At 40.4% G+C, this 20,178-nt stretch overlaps 1 protein-coding gene across 1 annotated transcript in view; it reads right to left on the bottom strand.

Moving 5' to 3' along the window:
- Positions 1-20,178, bottom strand: part of LOC308064922 (p53 apoptosis effector related to PMP-22-like) — a 58,880-nt gene that overhangs the window by 16,203 nt on the left and 22,499 nt on the right. Inside the window, exon 3 of the mRNA XM_080390196.1 lies at positions 1-20,178. This exon is cut by the window's left edge and continues 16,203 nt beyond it. Within this exon, the coding sequence (XP_080246322.1) occupies positions 19,964-20,178 (215 nt within the window). The 3' untranslated portion in view covers positions 1-19,963.

Here is a 20,178-nt window from a genome sequence, read left to right as displayed (position 1 = left end):
TTTCCTATCTCACATCCTTAAAATCATAGCTGTTCTTTACTGGTTTATCAAAAGTGACTTCCCAAGTTAACAGAGGGTATGAATGGAAGGCAAACCAACAAACTTTTCTTTGGCTAGGTCTCCTGAGGCCTAGGCTGGCTGGCTGACTGTACCTCTCTTCTCATAATTTTCTGAGATCAGAAGGGTATGCATTTCAAGACTGTGAGGCCTCTTGCTGAGGCTGTTGCTGCTGGTTTGCAATGGTGTTGCGCTGCTGTTAAGAAGCACCAGGCACTGAGAAGCAAGCACAGGAAGCATCCCATCATTCACATGCCCAGCAAGGAGCTTGGCTGCACTGGGGAGCTCACTCTCTTTGGATTGTGCTCTCTTCTATACAAATATTTTGATTTTTACTTTTGTTATTTTACCTTAGTGACAATGAATTACATAAACCACTTTTCTTCCTCTGGTAATTAGTGCAGCCAGCACTCCTACAAAGCACAACACTTTGATAGCACCTAATGCCACCCTGCTCATTAGCAGCACCAGTCTGGCCACATCACTATTTGTGTTTGTACCAGTACAGGTCACTCTCCCTCACACACTCACATACAGCCATGTTCTGCATCAGCAAGTCTGGAAAATTGCTTCCCTTTTCTAATCTGCCTCTATCCCCAAGAGCTTAATAAGACTAAATGTGCAGACAGTGTCATTTTAACGTGATACCAAAGAGGGAAACAATGCTCTCACCTGTTGCAAATATGTGTGGACCTTGTAAACAATGCAGACGCATGCCCACCAAGTGTCATATGACGACAGGACTTGGCCAGTCCATTAAATGATTCAGTGTCAACAACTTGAAACCAGAATTGAGAAATTGAGCTTTAGTTTCAATCTGATGGGCTAGCACTTTTAAGCAGGATCGCACACTGGAAAATGTATCAGAGAATGTACAGATGAGATTTCTATATATTTCTCTGTTTAAACAGTTGGTTGATTTCTCACGCTCTGTATGTGTGGTCTGCTTCTGGGCTGAATCAGCTGAGGTTTTGCTGTGGGCTCCAGCTGTGGGCTGGACAATATGAGACCCAGTTTAGACATATTACTCACAATAGCTCTGTTGGCAGTTTTGAGCCCCCTGGGAACTTTCAGCCTTCTCGCTCACCATGTTCACATTCAAAAAACCCTCAGCTCATGGGACCTACAGCATGGACATGGACAGCGACAACCATCTGCTACCGCAGGATGCAGAGAAGTTAACACCGTTGCTACATTTTCTTTATCCCTTCCTACAAAAGGGAAGAAATTATTTTGTTTACATACAAGGAATAAATTCTGCCTTACAGAGCTATGAAATCTGAACTATTTACCAAATTTACTCCTTAAGTTCAAATGCATCATAGCACTGAGTCTTCTAGGCCCCTTATTAAAATCCCAGTGTAAGCTGGTTTGGACATATATATCCATGGGAAAAGGGTAAAACGTTCTGTTAGAGCAGATGAATATAACATTTACAGCTTCCAAGACAGATAAAGTTCAGGTGACTCTTATTTTTTATAGACATCATCTACATAAAATGCATCAATGGAGGTGGGTTTCTCAAAGGATTTGAAGGGAACTGGGAGCTCAATTGTCATTAATTAGATAATTAATAATAATGGGAATAATTTACAAATCTCTGTTTAAAAATGCAACTTTTCTCTCTTATCTTCAAAGAAGTCTTTTATTCTGTTATGTCAAGGGGTAAATCAGATCAGTTCCAAAACGAACAAATGAACAAAAGACAGACAAATGTCTGTAAGACTGAATTTCAGTCTTACCCATGTGAAATGTGGTGCCCTCGCTTCAAATTCGTGACTCAACATTGCTGTGATATAGTGCCAAAAGGAACATGAGACAGTTGAATAATAACGGGCTACTGGAAATTTCTAAGAAATTTTCTAGATTTGCAACTAAATTCAGTAATTGCTGGGGGTGTTAAAAGGCTCTCTAAGACCATCAAGCCATCTGTACTGATGCTGACAGCTTCTGGAAAGCAGCACACCTTTATAGCCACAAGGTTTAACTATCTCTGCCTCTGAGGAAACTAACCAAGGGCACATGCGTTTACTTTGCTAGGTAATCCCTAGCAGGGATTACAATCTCCTTATGACAAAAACTAAGCCTCTAGAAATGAAATAAAGAGAGATCAATGTAGCTACTAATAACACAGAAAGCTAAGGTTGCTTTTTAAGTCAAACAACCAAGAAAAGTATAACTTTGAAAATCAACAGCCACCACATCAAAAACTAAGTTGTGGTCAGGAACTGAGTTTTACATGGGAAGACTCATTGATCATTTTTTAAAGTTGTTATAGATTTACATACCAAATTATTATTTGTCCTACATAATAAATTACTTATTTGCAAAATGCAAATAAAAGGGTGAAATTGTCCCTCCTTGTCACAGAAAGGCTCCAGGTGCTCTCACAGCTTGAGCAAACAAATCAAGATGTGAAAAACCTTGAGTGAAATGGCTAAAGCAGACCATTGATACCTTAAGGTTTACTTTAGAAGCTACTATTCTGGCTGTTGTATTCGATCTGAGAAAGTAGACTGCTTTTTCTAGAGTAGTTTGAAAACAGTAAAATTCTTGAGATTCTTGTGAGATGTTTTTAAGAGAGCCATTGAAGGTACTAACGCTTTTCTACCTGCAAGATACACTTGCCTGGTACAAGAGGATTAATAAATTATGAGTCCTTTGTGCCTTCTGATGAAGACCCACACCCATCCACAGCTGATTATTGTTTACTTTGCCTTGTTTAGGATAAAATTCAAAGAATGCCAGGGCATGAAAAGTTACAGCTGAAACTTATGATAGTCCTCCTGGTGGAAAGGCATTACTCCTAAACACTATATTTAACTTTTTTATGCCATAAAAGAAAAATCTACACAAAGAGCTGCAGAAGGTTTGCTGATGACCCTGTTTAATAACAAATTTGAACATGAAGGCAGTATTGGGCAGTAACAATAACAATAATATTGGGCAGTAACAGTGCCAATAAGTACTTTCTAAATGCTGTAGTTAATTCTTCCTTTCTTGTGCACTGTCCCCTACTTACTGCAATGTTCATGGCAGGATGGACTGAGCGGGGGTTGGGGCCTTGGGGGAGGGGCTGAATAGAAAACTCCAGCTATGTTACTAGAATGAAACTTTTCTTTAAGAAACCCGCAAGGTAAAGGTTAAGCTCAATGGAGCGTAAAGCAAAGAACTGAGGTAAAGAGCTCCTGTGCTGCAGCCTGAACTGAGTGTGGCTGTGGGTTTAACTTCAATTAAATTATGGAGTTTTGACTGCAGAAGGCAAGATCTCATAATCTCAGGGGGGGGAGATGTTAGTGAACCACTTTATGGGATCATTGGGCTACAAAAGTAGATAGAAACCCAACACTCTAATTGCCTTCCATAAAATGTAGTCAGATCAGATTTTGCTATTCACTTTCCCTGAGATTAAATAGGCTTACAAGAAGCTGCAGGGGCCACAAATACAGAAAAATTTGCATGCTAACACACAGGAGTTAGCACTACTGTGCTTCCTGACAGCCTGGTTGAAGTAGGTTTCCTCAGCCCAGATGATGGGGAGCACCATAGAGATGGCTCTGCTGGCTTCCAGCTAAGCTACCAGCTCTCAGGGATTCAAGCCTAGGGATACAAGCAGGGAGACTAATCCCACCCAGCTATAACGGGCAGGCTGCAATATGCAAGAGGCATAGGCAACTATGGTATAACTACAGTCAGTAGCTTCTCAATATAATTAGATTAATTCATTTTCATGTAACCTCTTCTTTATTTTAAAAAAATGTATTCATTAAGTCTCTTTTTCAATAATTCCAGAAAACATTATCTTGGGAGACTGAGAAAGGAAGGGACCAAAAGGGATTATCAATATCTAGAACCTGATTCACCCCCACTTCATGCCTGGTATCTTCAATTGCCCAAGAGCAGAATGAATATTAAATGTACACTCATATCATAATACAAAATGTCAATACTACCAGTGTCAGCATCAGTAAAACCTTACATTTTGTCTCATGAAACACTTCTGACTCATGACTTTGGGCTAACAGGACAAGTCCATGACTTGTTAATTCTTCCCAACCAAGCCACTAAACCCAAAGTTTTTCAATTCTTGCTTTATTTTACAGACCTTCTGTGCTCAAAGTCTGCAGGAGCCTAATGACAGAGCCCTTATCCACAGAATGAGTGGAGAGTCATCCTTCCTTCCTGGCAGTCTGTGGACCCCACAGGGTCACCCCCAGCTTGTTCCAGGAGAGTAGATCCTTGGCCTACACAGACTTCCCTGGGTCACAAAACATTGGGTCATCCAGGCCAAGATCTGTATGAGAGCTCAGTCTCAAGCTGACCACAACTAAGCAGTATGGAAAATAAGCTCAAAAACTGTGAAGTCTGGGCAGCATTTTTTTCCCACCTAAAGATGATCCAGGGATTAGAACAGGCAAAGGGAGGTTGCTTTTTTTTTTTTTTTTTTTTTCTATTAATCCTTAAAAAGAGTAAGTATTTTAAAAGTTGGAAAAGTGATCTCACTCTTCTGACATAAACTATAAAGACTGAGTTTGGCAGTATTGACATTTTATTCATTAAAAAATAACATTTATGGTTGTGTCTTGCAAGAGGCAAGACTGTAGTGGCAAGTCCCTTACAGCCTTAAAATCTGAGATTATTGAAATTGATACATAAATCAAGACAAAGTGAGGCAGATGTATAGATCAGTTAACCTCTCTTAGATGTCTATGCCACAGTTGCTCAGGGTAGGCTCACCTTCTTCTCAGGAGAGGAGTGCACAAGGAGGTGATTTTCCTCAGACTCTGCTGACTATAAAAGTATTGACTGTCAAAGGAGGCTGTGCTGCAGTGGTCTAAATTTTTGTCTCAGATCCATTTCAAAGGTCTGTTCTTGACTTTCCCTGTTTTCACATCTCCTCACACTTATTCCATGTGAAATGCATCCAGCTGTCAGTTATGGTGGCAGATGCAATCTTGCCTTCATTTACCAACAGGTACAGCATAAGAAGAAACAAAGTGAGCTTCCCCAACACTGCTTACTAGTGTGTTTCAACTCTTGAATTAAGAAAGGAGAACAGTTAGTTCATTTCCACCAATCCTTCCTGCTGATGGTGCCAATCAACTAAGTCCATTTGCTTTTTGGGACTAGTAGAAAATAATTTTAATTTTGGCTCTCTGTTTCAAAGAAGAATTTTTCTGTCATATTCAATGTAAGATTGAAATATTAATATAGACAAATGCTCTTGGTTTTGCTTGGTTAGTTTGGGTTATCTGTTGCGTGTACTATGAAAGCCAGAAGATCCTGGCCTCCTGTAGATATCTTACATGTCCACTTGAAAATATCTTGACCTTTTATGTGCTGTTGTATCTTTATTTTTACCGAGTGGAATGGATTTTTCCTTCAAAACCAGAGAAAGCAGTAATGGAGAATTAGCTGTACATTTAGGCTACACAGAAATGCTTTAAATTGTCATCCTATCTGGGTGTTTCTAAAGGAGGTCTGTGGGACTTCAGAGGGAAGCAGGCTGAGAATTAAGTGTGGCTTGAAAAAATAAATCACATCCATGTACTCCTAAAGAAAGGCTTGCCAAAGACCTTGATGAAAACATGGCTGGGACCAGCTAAAGAAGCTTTCAGAGATGCACTTTGTATTGCAAGGACAGGGGCCCTCTTCTGGGTCCACTGACAGCAGAAAAAGTGTTTCCCAGCTACTTTTTTCTTCCACAGCTCTTCTGTTACCACAGTTGCAGAAGCATTTTCTAATTCAAGTCACTTTTCATCAACAAAGCTAAATAATGTAAATCAGAGGAAAGCAGAGACATGGTGGGAAAAAAATCTGAAATAATCCAACTGACTGTGCCTGCAACAAGTTAGGGAGCATGAACACAAATCACTTTGCAGGCCGATCACTGAAATATAACCTATGGCAGGAGGCAATGACAACTATTGGAGGGAGTAGTAACAAATTAAATTGGAAGAAGATCCTTCTCTGCACTTTTGAAAGCCTCTCACAGCCATTGCCAGGTTCTGGGAAAGCAAGAGCTTTAGTCACATCTCATTTTTATGACACAAAATTGATCTTTCTAATATTAACAAATGTGAAGACTTTAGAATCAGACAGCTTCTGATACGAACAAAAATCCTTATAGCTCAAGCAAGCTCACTTTAGAACATGGGTTTGTAAATCTCTGGGCTGAAACTCAACTGAGGTTGATTTATTTTTGTAAAAAAGCAACAGAAAATGAGTGGTTCCAGATATAGCTCCATGATACCTGGGGTAAAGGACAAACTTTCAGTCAGTTACTTTTACGTTCCCACCTGGAGGCTCCCTGAGAAAGAAATTTGCCTTCCAAGGTAAAGACTAATCTGTGCAACAGCTCACATACAACCTAAACCAAATGTATCACCATTTGCACAGCCTCTTGTTAGTGAAATTATAGATTTACACACATAGTCACTCAAAACTGCATGTCATGGGTTGGTTTGCTTGTTTATTTATGAGTCTTATCAAATTATTGATACAAATAATAATTGATAGTCCCACCATTATTATTTCCTGTTTTATTAGCAGAAACTAGGAAAATTTGCCTAATGTTCACTATGCAATATTAAAATCTTGTAAATGTGTTCAGAATTAAAAGAAAAATTTATTAAGAGAATCCATTCCTTAAATCTGCATATGTTTCTAAAAATTCAAAGCTTCTAATTCTGTCAGAAGCTCTAAAATCCATTAACGCCACTACTCTTCCAAAAGTTGTTGCCTGGTGGCTGTTAGCCTCCGTGTTCACCTTCACACACACACAAACATTAAAGCCCTGCTTTTATTTAATAAGGACACAGTAATCCCTGGGGGAAAAAGAAATCGAGTAAATATAAATAATTTTCTGATCACTTGACGAGGCTGTCTCTGTTACCTGGCAGCTCTGGCTGAGAACCCAGGTATTTTCCCTGTACATACACTGCTGCCTGTTGCTTGGGCCAGACCCTGACCTGGACAGTGACAACGTTAGAGTTTTCCTGGCTTCTTTGTCTAGTGCTTTCTCCGAGCCAAACCCTGCTAAGCCTGAACAAACACCCTCATGATTCATCATCCCCCATGTAACAGCAACATGTTGCTCAGTTACCAGAACAAAGCGACTTCTGCCACAGGGCAACTTCCAAGACACCTGAGGTAATCAGTGCTGTGCCATAAACCGGGAGAACGACGAGGCTAGCACTGCTAATACAATAATGATAGTTATCCTGGTATCCCTGGGGCACTGCAGTGAACGCAGTACCAGCACCACTGCTGCTGATCACAGAGGGGTAGGCTTCAACCTCTCTACCATACAAAGCTTGAACTTTCAACCAGGCCTGCAAAATAAAGTGATGCTGAATTTCCCGAGAACTTACACAACTACCAAACAGTTTGCAGTCTGCTCTGTATCAGCAACAAAAGTTATTGAAAATATTCTGCGTTTTTTGAATGTGCTTCTGATGAAGTTGTTTTGTGCTGTCACAGTTGCTTTTTCTCTAAAACATGGGAAAGGACTCAAAGGGCAGTATTGCTTCATCTGCTTCCATCACCGCAGTGTCTGACGTGAGCGTATTGGGATTTGGGGACACAGAGGAGTAAGGTGAAGAAAAGAAGCTTCTTCATTTCTTTTCAGACCAGGGTGGTGCTGGTGTTGCCTAGGGTGTTGCCTTTGAGGAGTGGCTGCTTTGGCATCTTGAGGAACAACAGGCTCAGATTGTCTGCCAGCTTTAGCAATCAATTACAGCTAAATGCAAAAACATCCACCGTTTCAGTGGATTTTAAAATTATCATTTCAAATTTTCAAATATTCATCTTCCCAACAATGCTATGAGATGCTACCCCTATTTTACATAGAAACAGATGCTCAGAGGTGGTAAGCGGCACTGGAGGATTAAAGCACTCTGTTCCTGCACTCAATGGATTGGATTATTTGCCATGCTTTTGTGTTCATCCCTCATATCAAAACATTAGCAAAACATAGGCAAAAATGAGGTTCCCACTCATTAAAATCACAGCTAATCTCAACCCCCATAGGTTCCCTTTCCTCCCAAACCTTCACACACAACAAACTGCTGAAAGATGACAAATTTCCTGAAGCAAATTATAACATTGAAAGCTCAGTTTGTACATGCAGCTCACTAAAATCTTTCCCCGCAGTACTCCCACATGGATAACTAGCTGCAGCAATATCAAGATGTTATTGAAAAATAACAATGATAGCAATCCATTGCAGTACTTGAAATACGGACATTTCACATCAGGACTTGCAGCCATTTCAAACTCTTCTTGAGCTGCTTCCTCAGTGGCACATTTTCCTTAAAAAAGGCTCTAAGTATGGCATCCGCCTCTTCCTCCTTCTTCTCCACACCACTTGCTCCTTCTGCACTTACTGACCTGACCAGTCATGGTCAACCTGCATTTTCTGGTAAAAAAATAAAAAAGTTAACTCCTGGTCCTTTTTATCATTTCTGTGTGGCTTCAGGGTTTTGTTTCCTAGGATGCTTAGGGAAAGCCTTCTTTGGGCTATAGAGGAAAAGTTGTCCTGAATTTCTGCTATCAGAAGACTTCAAGCATAGACACAAGTGGATAAAAATGTAGGTTAATATTAACTTGTTGAACTGGAATGCAGACTATTGTCTTGAATGTGTGCATTTGTCCTTTGCTTCCACCTTCTCCTTGAGTGACAGCTGAAAGATTTTCAGTTGTGCAATTGCTGATCACTCAGTCAACCTTTTAGTCCAGGGTAGCCTGAAAAAGCTTTAACACTAATAACTCCTAAAAAGCTATGAGCAAAAAGCTTTGTGTCTCATGTGAGAGGTAGCTGCTTGCTTGTGGTGCAATAAAAGCTCTTACTAAATCAGTAACATTTCAGCTTAATTCTTTCTCTAATCATACAATTAATATCTTCCCTTTGCTTGTAATCCATCTTGTACTACACAGGGAGCAAAAGAAATGCCATGGATGCCACCCTGGATTGAAGCAGAAGCCAATACTTTACAACACATTACCCTCAGCAATAGCAAACACGTTGGTCAAAACTGGTCATGTTGCAACGTCTGTCATCATGAAGAAAGACGCAGGTTCTGATTCAGCTTTGTCTCCGGGTCCAGCTGTGCATCCCCTGCAGCATTGTCCCAAGATTTTTCCTCAGGTAGATTTAAGGAGACCAGCGTGCCAGGTGCTCAATAGCTCAAGGCAAGCAGCACAGCCAGTGCTGGGGTGTCAGCCTGAATGTGGCTTCACTTTAAGGCAGTGTCTGACCTGGCCAGGTAGACTGAAGCCCCAGATGCAGAGCTTGAGGTTTGGTACTTACTCTTCAGATAGACAGGACATTCAAAGTGCCCACCAGACTGGGAATTTCTTCTACCTTTTCATTTCATTACATCTAACTACAGGAGTATTGATCTTTTCCACATTTATTCACATTTCTTTTTTGCTGTAAAGAAGTTCCTTAATGAAAAATAACTCCTCGTTATTCACCAGAACCCAAACTTTCATAAAATTAATCCCCCAAAATTATTTTTATTGACAGTGGTCAAGGAACTTCTTTTCTGCAATTTATGTTTTAATTTTTTGATATTTCCATCTTTTCTGAGAGAGATTTAAAAAACCTAAAGGAAAAGTTATTTTAAAACATAAACTAAAAATTTACTAAGGTTATTTTCATAGTGTCAAAGACATTTTGTTTTAATAAGATTAACAATTCATCCAATAAGCACTGTTTTTATTGTTTCACATGAATAAAAAGAATATAAAAATAAAATGTCTAAGTCAGCAAATGAAGTGTTACAGTCTGTTCTTAGAGTTTTGGAGTGAAAGTCTTTATTAAACCAAATAGCTTCATAAAAGTTGCTTTGATTTTTTTTTTTTTTTTTGTCCAAATCTGCTTTTCCCGGTGGGAAAGGTTTCTATATGAAAAATTTTCACAATTTTTTTTAATGGCCACCCAGGCTCTTACCAACTGCAAAAACAAACAAGAAAACTGCAGTGTGTAGAAACAGAAGCAGGCTGGCAAAGGGTTTAATATAAGCCCATAAATCTCTATTTATAGAAATTATATTTGTTGGTAATAATACATTCTACTAGTCACAGATGATGGAACAAGGACTATTAAAAGTTAAAAGAAAACTCTTCATTACACAAGGACTATTAAAGTTAAAAGAAAACTCTTCATTACACAGATGAAGGGAGAAAATTCCTTTTAATATCCTATTGGGGATAGTCAATTATTATCATTACAATGGACAAAGCTGTTGCTCTAAATTACCCTCATGAGGTTATGGTCTTTCCTTAATTTATACCCACATGAAATGAATGGATGGCTGCAGAGTTGTGAAACGCTCCTCCTTCCACCAGCGATGGAGGAGAAGGAAAGTGCATCAGAGGAGTATCTGTATGATGGGCAAGTTTCCTTCAGTGTTGCAATGTACCAAGTAACATAACCCATCAGGGAAGGACTGCCTATTCAGATGTGGTAAACCAGAGCTTTTTTAGCAGTTAGCTACACTTTCTTCCCCATTGAAGTAGGTACTGCCTGCCTCCATCACAAATCAAAAATCCTGGTTTCATCTGTGCCACTTGTCATTCAGAGCCATTTACCTCTCATTTAAAGCCACCAGGAAATTTCTATTGACAAAATTTTGGAGATGAAAATATGGGTCTTACACATTTTAAATTTTAGACAAGAGTTGCAAACATCTTAAAAATCTGTATATGAACTTGCAGCAGCTTATGAAAACTATGAAACAGTTCACAAAACTTAAGCACGAAAATACTTCAAAATACTATTATTTGTACAGTTTTGATGTTGCATCTTTTGAAAGATCATGAGATTACTGAGCAGCATTGGTTTCTCAGTGCAGTTTTTGGGTCATCTAGGATGATGTAGGGGTAAACAGAGGAGCCCTACTGGAGAAGACACCATCTTAACATCTAGATACGTTTAGGGTTACAAACTAGAGAAAAGGACATCCCTTGCTGACATGTTTAGCCTAGCATTTCACACTAGACAAGTCACAGCTGGCTGACAATAGAAATAACATCCAGACTGAAGCACTGCGGAGTTTGCATCCAGCTGCCTTGCTGCCTCATCTCAGTTTCCCCTCTCCTTCCATTCCCACTACATCTCCATTCCACTCACTGTCCTTCCCCTGTGGCTTTATATATACTGTCAGTGAGCCTACAAGAGGAAATTACATAGGCGACAGGGCTGAAAAGCTGCTGGTGGTGACAGAAAATAATTTCTCCAGCCTGCCATCTGCTACTGACCTACGCAGAATGGTCCTTCCTGGCCTCCTCACCCTGTTAGCAGGATGTTTGCAATCTGTATTGGGAAGGGTACAACTGTTAATTGAAAATTAGGGCAAGAGGGTGGAGGCTTCTAAAACGTAATTATAAAGCACCATGCTATGTCCCAGCACTGCCATGGGAAAGCAGCTTGTAACTTTAATTTCAGTGCTGTGACGGCTTCTCTGCCAACTGTCTCACTGCCCTGGAGCGATTGCAGAGGAGCTGCTCCCCAGCACCAAGTGTTGGCTGACTGCTCCGCCTGTGCCGAGGAGGCTTGGAACAACCCAGCCCTAGCCCAAAGGCCATTTTCTGCCCAAGAACTGATACTGAATGTCTCATCGCAGGTGTCTCAGCCCAGGCTTTTCTGCAGATTCAGCTCCTTGGGGCTGCACAGTGTATTTCTTAATCTGTTGTGACAATAGAAATACCCTGGCAGCTCTAAAGCTGGGAGAGAGGCTTTCTGTTGCCCAGATCACCTGTTTCATGCTGAGCTTTATTTTCATGTGAGTAGATATTCTAGATGCTTACTATTTTGCATCTATACAGTATTTTGGCAGTCCCAAAGCCTGATGGGAATTGGTATCTGAGGGGTATCAATTCATATATTTTGCTTAGATGTGGTGGATTTTTTGCTCTACAGAAGGTGGCTTGTAGCACTACTTATCACAGCCATGAGGGAGGAAGGAAGCATAATGATAAAGCTCTGTAAGACGAACACAAGCACTCCCTTTTTGAACAGCTCCTGCAAGTTAGTTTGTTCATTTTTTTTATCCCTAGGCCAGCCTGCATCTTCATTTTATTAACACAGACTAAATGACGCTTCCTAATGCAAGGAAACTAAAACATCTGTAGAGCTGTAGTGAGGCACAGATCCCATTCTTAGTGGCAGGAGCATAAGGTAATTACTTGGCATTTGTCTGCGGTGCCTCCCTGCTTTCAAAATGCTTTTCACAGGCTGTCAACAAGTCTTTATGTTTGTGTTTGATTTGGCAGGGACTTTCAAAACCCAGTGAGTAAGTGAGCAGGAGCCCATGTACAAGCCCAGTCATCTGTAACTTGGCTTAGTCTTCTGCAATCTCTGATCTGATAACCTTCAAAGCCATGCCATTCCCTGCATTTCATTCACTGTTTGTACATTATTGCTAGCAACTTGAAAGAAAGAATCTCTTCAGATTACATTAGCTTTACATTAGCTATACTGCTGGTTTTAGCAGCAAAACAGCTACTGTACTTACAACAGCAGAAGCAGGCCAGTTCTGGGACAAATAGATTACTCACTAAAAAGCAAATCCATGACAACCAACTATGATGCCTGAAGCCATCATTCCTCCTTGGAGCTATTTTGGTTTGATTGTTTTGTGTTATTTACACTGCCATTGCAGGTTTCAGAACAAAGCTGTGTCGCTAGGAGGAGGTGGAAATATATATGGAGAAGAAACCTTCCTGCTTTCTTTGAAGCTTTAGAGAACTCATTCCTGCAAGCACCATGGTTCCTCAGTGCCCTCAGGAGCTTGGGAGGTGAAGGCAGAACATGTCATTTCAAGTCCAATACTGCAAAAAAGGTTTCAGCAAACAGTTCTTGCATCCTTATTTGTCTTAACTGTGCAGATGGAGAACTTTTATCTTGGTTGTGGTTTTTTTTGGTTTTGGGTTTTGTTTGTTTGTTTGTTTGTTTCAATGCTCCCTCATGCTGGCCTAGATGCTGTTTAGGCATGTGCTGCTGCAGAGATGGGCAAGGGTCCCCTCCAGCCTGCTCACATGGACACGCTCCTCATTTGGCTGCTGCATGACCAACTCAGAATAATTGTGCTCTAGGCTGGGCAAGAGAAAGGAGGGATATGAAGGATGCCCAGGACCCACTGGGGTTGACAGTAATTATCCAGAGTGGCAGTCGTGGCAAGTGAGGCAGCAGTCAGGACAGGAGCACAGATTTGGAAGACAGTGTGCTTCCTGAGGAAGGATGTGTTCAAGGGGATGAAGCAGACAAAATGCAAGTTCTTGCAGTTGAAACAAGGAGTTGTGCTCAGAGGCAACAACACTGCCCCAGGGTAGGGTCTGGGTATTGTCATAGTCAGTGCCAGAGGGAGCGGTACTGCGGTCATCTGGCCAGTGATACAAGTTGGATGGAAATCAGAGGCCGATTCTCAGATGTTATTTCAGATCAGCCTCCTGTGGAAGATGGATAGCAAAGCAGAGCTGGGATCAGATAACAAACAAGATGATAAGAAGTTTTCTCTGATAGGCAGGGACAGCACTCGGTGACTCAGGAGGTCCTCACCTGTGCTGTGACTCAGGGCAAAATGTGAAGTTTCAGCTCTTTGTACTAGTCCTCCTGTTACTAATACAATGAGTATTTCTTGGTGTAGAAGCACCAGGCCTAACAATTATGAAGATAAATAGGCATGTTCCCTCCCTTTTTCTGTGTATTATACATGGGACTATCTTAAGGAAGATTGTAAATCTTGACACAGTGAATTTTTGATTTTACAAGAATATTTTTCTATCTTGGGCTAACCACCGTGAGTCGCCAAGTCCTCCCTAACCCTCACCTGCACCACCACCCCCCCACACACCCAAGCCTCTCAACTGAATAAAATGGCAGTTTCGACTTGCTAGTAACTTGTTTGGAACTGTAGGCTAAAACTGAGGGAAAGTTTTCGCTCAGGTCGGTAACCACCCTGTCCTGCCATGAAGGCACCAGCCATATCACACAAGGACCAAATGACACAAGGGCCAAATGAGTCCTCTGGCCTTCCCCCAGACTCTATTCTGTGGGTGCTGCAGGAGGCAGAGGCGATGGGCAGCTCCTCTTTCTGTGTACTGGAGAGCTCGTAAACCAGTGCCCAGAAGATTTGTTGTTGTTAGTGAAAAACTGCAAGGCAGCAGAGAGGACATGCTCATATGAAAGGCGGGCCACAAAGTTAATTTGGTTGCTAATCACTCCAAACCATTTTATCATCATATTTTGGGATACCATTTTTACCCTAGACTGGGCTTTCCTCTTGAACTTCAGTCCTTTCTTGTTTCTTCTTTTGAGGGTTAATTCTAAAGCAGCCTGAGAAAATCTTCCGTTCTTCTAATTTGCCTAATGTCAGCAAGTTTTTATTACTTCAAACCCTTTCATTTAAGAAGCAAAGAGGAAGGGTTAAAGGGTAGAAACCTGGTTGTATTAATACCTCATATAAACTTCAGACAGGGGCATGGTGAGCCTAGCAAGCATGGGTATGTTTGTAAGGGCAAAGAGTGGTAAACTGGGACAGCTTACCAAAAAATAGCAATGCTTTACAGAACTGAGGTAAGAAAATTTCCATAGGGAAGAAAAAAAGAATAAAAAAAATAGGAAATAACAATGTAAACCCAAATATGTTTTAAATAACTTTGGTCCATCCTCACACACATTGAGGTCTACTGTAGACTAATTGGTGATGCAAAGTGTGCGTATATGTATATGCCTTTATGCAATATTTTTCCTTCACTCTTTTTCTGGTTTGCATTTTACCTATTTGATTGTTGTCTTGCAAAGGACAGGGCTCTAGGGGACTAGTTACTTTGTAAGAAATGGGGAGCTGGGCATGTAACCCAGGTCTACAGTCAGTAGTTGAGTGAATCTGCTTTCGGGTTTACACAGTTCTGTGGAAAAATCCTACAGGCAACCTCTCTCCCTCTGTCCGTTTGAGCTGCATTAGAACAATCAAGGGCTATTTGAAGTCTTTTATGATGGGTTGTCCATGGATGCCTAATATAATTTCAGTATGATATGATCATTAGAGTATGTTTTCAGAAAACTGTTTTTACTGAAAAACAGATGGCTTAGGCAAACAGTGGCACAAGTAAAAGGATGTATCATAAAAGTCATCCAAGAGAGGGCAGTTTGATCTACTCTCACCACATTTATCATCAACAGTAAAACCATTTTGAAAGTTGTTGCTGTAAATTCTCCTCATACCCAGCAGTCACATGCAAAATTCAATGATTTTTGCCACATTTTCACATTTAAGCCACATTTTCACTCTATTCATAAAAAATGAAAAGCAAAATTGAAAAAATTTGCAGCATGGCTTCATATACAGGAAATCTGTGGAACTAATCAGTGTGTGTAGATGGGCATATGAGCCCTAATGTATTTGTCACTTAAGGAACCATCTATGTAAACAGCTCTGAAGACCCCATCAGCACCATCTGCAACCTGAAGGTTACCCAGGTGCTTTTCTAGATTTTGGCACTTAGCACTGAAGAACTTTGCAGATAAAATGTAGGCCTAGACATTATTTCTAGCAAAAGCACTATTTTGACAGTGAGGAAAAACATAAAAGGAGATCCATGTGACTTCATCTCTCTTTCCCTATTATTAACTATATAGCAGTCTTTCAGTTCTCATTCTGAGTTTTCAATATGCTCAGAAGTAACTCCTTGGTTATTCAGTTCACTGTCCTTCTAGCAAGACGGTTTGATTCCTGCTTTCTGACAGAGTATACAGATGAGCTAATTCTGTTCTCCTTTCTCACAACTCTGATTGTTTCATTCTTTTCTTAAATATATAAACTCACCTTCAGGGCACACAGGAATCCACTGAATATAGAAATGTGCAAGGAAGTGTTCCAAGAAATTTAATTATAAGAAGTAGTAACTGTTGCACAACTGAGGTGTGTCAAAAGGAAAGAAGAATCTTTTTACTGTGACCACATTGTGTATCCAACAAAATGTGATTTAATTATGACCCAGATTCTGCTAATCATGCTAATGTTCCTGTGTGCTGTAACTCTTGTTCAGCATTGTACAGACCAGTATCCTACTCCAGAAGTAAACAGAGCTGCTGAAATGAATGGAGCATCCCATAAAGATACTATTGATTCTGAGCACATGTAAAAAAAGGGTTTGCGCTTCAAGGATGAAATGTCAGCCTCAAGAAAATCAATAAATGTTTTGCAGGTGATGTCAGTGGGGTTAAAACTTCACTCATAGCATTAGTTCACACAACCAAATATGCACAACTTTAACACAGTTGCAGACTGGATTGCCTTCGAACTATCGATTAAGCAGGCTGTATTTTAAGACCAAATGGCAGGTGCCTGAGAAATGTATAGTGAAATATGGACACAGCTGCAGAGAAAATTGAAAAGACTAAGACATCCACATGTTATACAAGCTCTGGCAGAGACAGCAGAAATTAAACTGAACTAAATAACTTACCAGCAGAAAGTTTTCATTGTTTCTTTTGCTTGAGTTTGTACCTGTAGTTCTGCTTGACATTTCACTTGTTTTCAGCACAATTTTTCCCTTGCTTTTCAATAGTAGAGTTGAATTAGATAAAATGTGTTTATTGAAGGACGCTTCCCTAATTCTTAATTTGATGGTAACAGCAGCAATGCCTTTGGCAGTCAAGTCTTTCCTTCTGTTGTTGTAGCAGATCTAATATTCTGTAAAGCCAAATCCTGCAGACATCTGTTCCTGATCTCTCTTTAGCATAGCCATTGGGCACAGTGAAACTTTAAGTCTTTTGTTGTGCTGCTTTAGTGGTTAAGTGCCCTTTTCTATTACAGGCAAGACCTGGAACAAGAACCCTGCTAAACGGAGATGCAGAACTAAAGGAATGTCTTCTTTTACTCTCATTTCTCCTTTCCTTGAAAATACCAACTTTCTGGTGCTGACTTAGCTGAAATTAATCTAACAATTTGGTTAGTTAATAACCTACTTGACCTGGCTGTAGACTAATTTAACAGTTTAGTTGATAACCTAGCTAGTTGATTACCTAATAATAATAGTTAATAATCTAGTTGAGGCACATCCTTGGCTTCTTGATTCAGCTTCCTTTTCTGTCAGAACTGATTGCATTTTGCAGGCTGCTTTTGCTGTGCTCTGCTGTCTCAGCACTTACAGGAAACAGCACTGGGATCTGTACAAGTTTTATACTTTTTCTCACTGTTTTTCTGCCTCAAGATTTAGGATGTGTTTTTCTAGGGATCTGTGTTGAACTGGCCTGGCATGACTGGAAGCAAACCACCCTAAAGGCAGGCACTTGAGCTCTAGCCCCTGTGATGCATCTGCTTGTTGGGTACCCACCTGACCTCCTCCTGTTTTCTAGAGAGAGCCTTTCCCTGTAGGGTTCTGGGGCAAGGAGTCAGGCTAGGGTTCCTGCTGCTGTGCTGAGGTCAGCAAAGGTGCTCTCCCAGGAAGGAGAAAGTGGCAGGGGGGAATGGGGACTGGGGCTGTGTCCCACAGAACTGCAGCTACCAGCCCTGAAACTGCTCTGTTGCCCTTAGGAAGGAGGAGAAGAAAGAGGAAGTAAGTGGCAAAGCTGCTGAGAGCAAGGGAGAGGAGGGAGGAAGGAGGACGATCTCTGGAATTTTTCTTTGCTTTTTAATTGTCCTCTGCTCTCTCATCAAGGCTGGAGTCACACTCCTAAACCTTGTTTTGTGCACTTTTCCCCACCTCCAGATGTTGGGTCAGTGTCCAGCTAATGTCAAAGAAACTGTAAATATGATCAGTGGTTGCTCAAGCTCCCTTTTGCTTCCTCGGGGGATTGCCACATGCCTTGGAGCAAAAACACTGAGCAGGACCACACCGGCTTCCTATGTGGTGAACCCTCAATGCCAAAACAAGCTATAGCGCATTATAGCACAGAATCGTGAGTGTAGTTACATGATGCCACATTGCCCATAAGTCCACTGTTCTCATGTGCTTGTGAACGAGGCCTCAGGAGGCAGCCAAAATCAGACTGGAAAATAATACAAGCTGTTGTAATGCTAGATTTGTAAGTTACTCTCCCCTCTCAAAATCCAGCCAGCATACCCAGGGGCTCCAAGGTGATGCCTGAGAAGAGAAAGCTTTGGGGGCTTCCATACTTCCCCACTCTTAGTACAGAACAAAAACTAAGACTCATTTTTGAAACAATATATAGATACCATCATTTATTAGGTATAATAAGCATAATGAAAAGATTTATGGTAATTTTTTTCCTAAACAGATAGTATTACAAAAAGAATTTCAAGACATTTTATACAAACTGCTTTCTCAACTCTATTTCATTTTAATTTCCTTCCAACTAGGAAACACCTTCTTAATGTATTTGCAAGTTCTTGACTAACTATTCCCTGTTGCATATACCCTCCCCATTGGTCTGATACATCTCTTATATTTATTGATCGAGGTTGGAAGACACTCTATAAAAGTAAATGAAGTTAGCTGCTTCAAAAAAACAGGTTAAGTCCTGGGACTTTATTAATTTTAGCTATGCAGAACCTTTACTAATTTTTTTTTCTACCTCTCATTCTTCGCAGTAAAGAACATTTGGCAGGGCACTTTCCATGAAGTGTACATAGTTAAAAAACTGCAGATGTGTTACAAGCTAATAATCCTCTGCAGCTAAGGATTTTGACTAGACTTCTTTTTCCACACAGCAAAAGTATCCATTTTTTCACTTAAGAGAAAAAAATGGAACATTATAAAGTTAGGATTAGCAAGGCAGAAACCAGCAGAGTCTTGAGTATACACTTAATTGCTTGCAATATATCAAGGCTTGTGCCACTGTGGAGTACAAGATACTGGAAGGGGTTTTATGATGTGATTTTCTCTATGAGAGCCTTAGTATGCATTGGTAAGGGGTATTTATGCATTTTCCAGTTACATAAAACAGTATACACTTTCCACTTTTAAAATACTTATGAACAGCAAATCAGTGAAAAATGGTCCTTCTAAAAAATATTTGATATGCTCAACTCCTGACATATAGGGGAATCATACCTCTGTTTAAGCCCTTCCTGACTCTTCTACTCTGGATAAAAGAGCTGGACCATTATAACAGAGCTTTTTAAAGCCATAGATTTTGATACAGTGGAGAAAAGAGGCAGACACCCATGAAGAAAGCCACACCAGGACCCTCTTCAAACCAGGTCTGTAGGTTGCAGAGGTGGCTTGAAATCCCCTCTGCTTCTGCCTGCTCTGCACTGGCCCCAAAAATAGCATGCCAAGATTTTTAAGGGTTTACTGACAGTCCTTGCTTACCCTTGCAAATATTTAGAAATAAATACTTAAATTCCACATGGATGGGCAAAAGTCAAGATGCTGGCTTGGGTAGGGAGCTTTTTCTCATACTTTCCTTACCCTGTGCCTACAGCTTAAGTGAATGAATGAAAAATGGAAGCAAAGATGTGAAGTGCTGGCTGACTAATTTACTAATTTGGCAGCCAGTGATAAAGGTATTTTATTGAAAAATGTGCAATATCTTCAAGTTAAAGATGATACATACAAAATGGGATATTTGTGAGCTGCTTTCCTTCAGGAAGAAGCTTGTTTAGTTTATTGGCAGTTTAAAAAGCTTTTCTGAATGTAATTAGTAATATGAATGCATTTAAGATGCAATGGAATACACATACACCCCACTCATGGGAATGAATGAGTAAACACAAGGTTTTTTTCATGTTTAGGCTTTATCTAATCAACCCACATCAGATATGAAGGTCCAAAACAGAGTGGATAACTTTATTGTAGAGTGCCAGTACCATTTCTCTACATGTATTTGAAAAGTTTCCAGCCTTTTCAACTAACAGCTGATGACAATATTCTGGAAAATGTAGTTGGTCTGTCAGATATCTCTGGAATACTAACGCATTTTTCTTGGTGCTTATGGGGAAGAGTAAAAATATGTGGGCTTCACATTACCCAAGATCTGATCTTCATAGTTAGGAAGGCAGCAGAAGAAGAATCCCAAGCATATTTCCATAATGGCGGTGGTCCAGCCGAAGCCGTAGGCCCAGCTGAACATATTGATCCCCGTCATATCAATTTCAGTCGAGAACTTTACTGGATAAATGACCAGGCCCATGATGGAGAACACAG

This window comes from Falco punctatus, assembly GCF_963210335.1.
Source record: "Falco punctatus genome assembly, chromosome: 5".
Classification (NCBI taxonomy): Eukaryota; Metazoa; Chordata; class Aves; order Falconiformes; family Falconidae; genus Falco; species Falco punctatus.
Note: the sequence above shows the minus strand (reverse complement) of the source record. Positions and strands in the feature narration are given on the sequence as shown.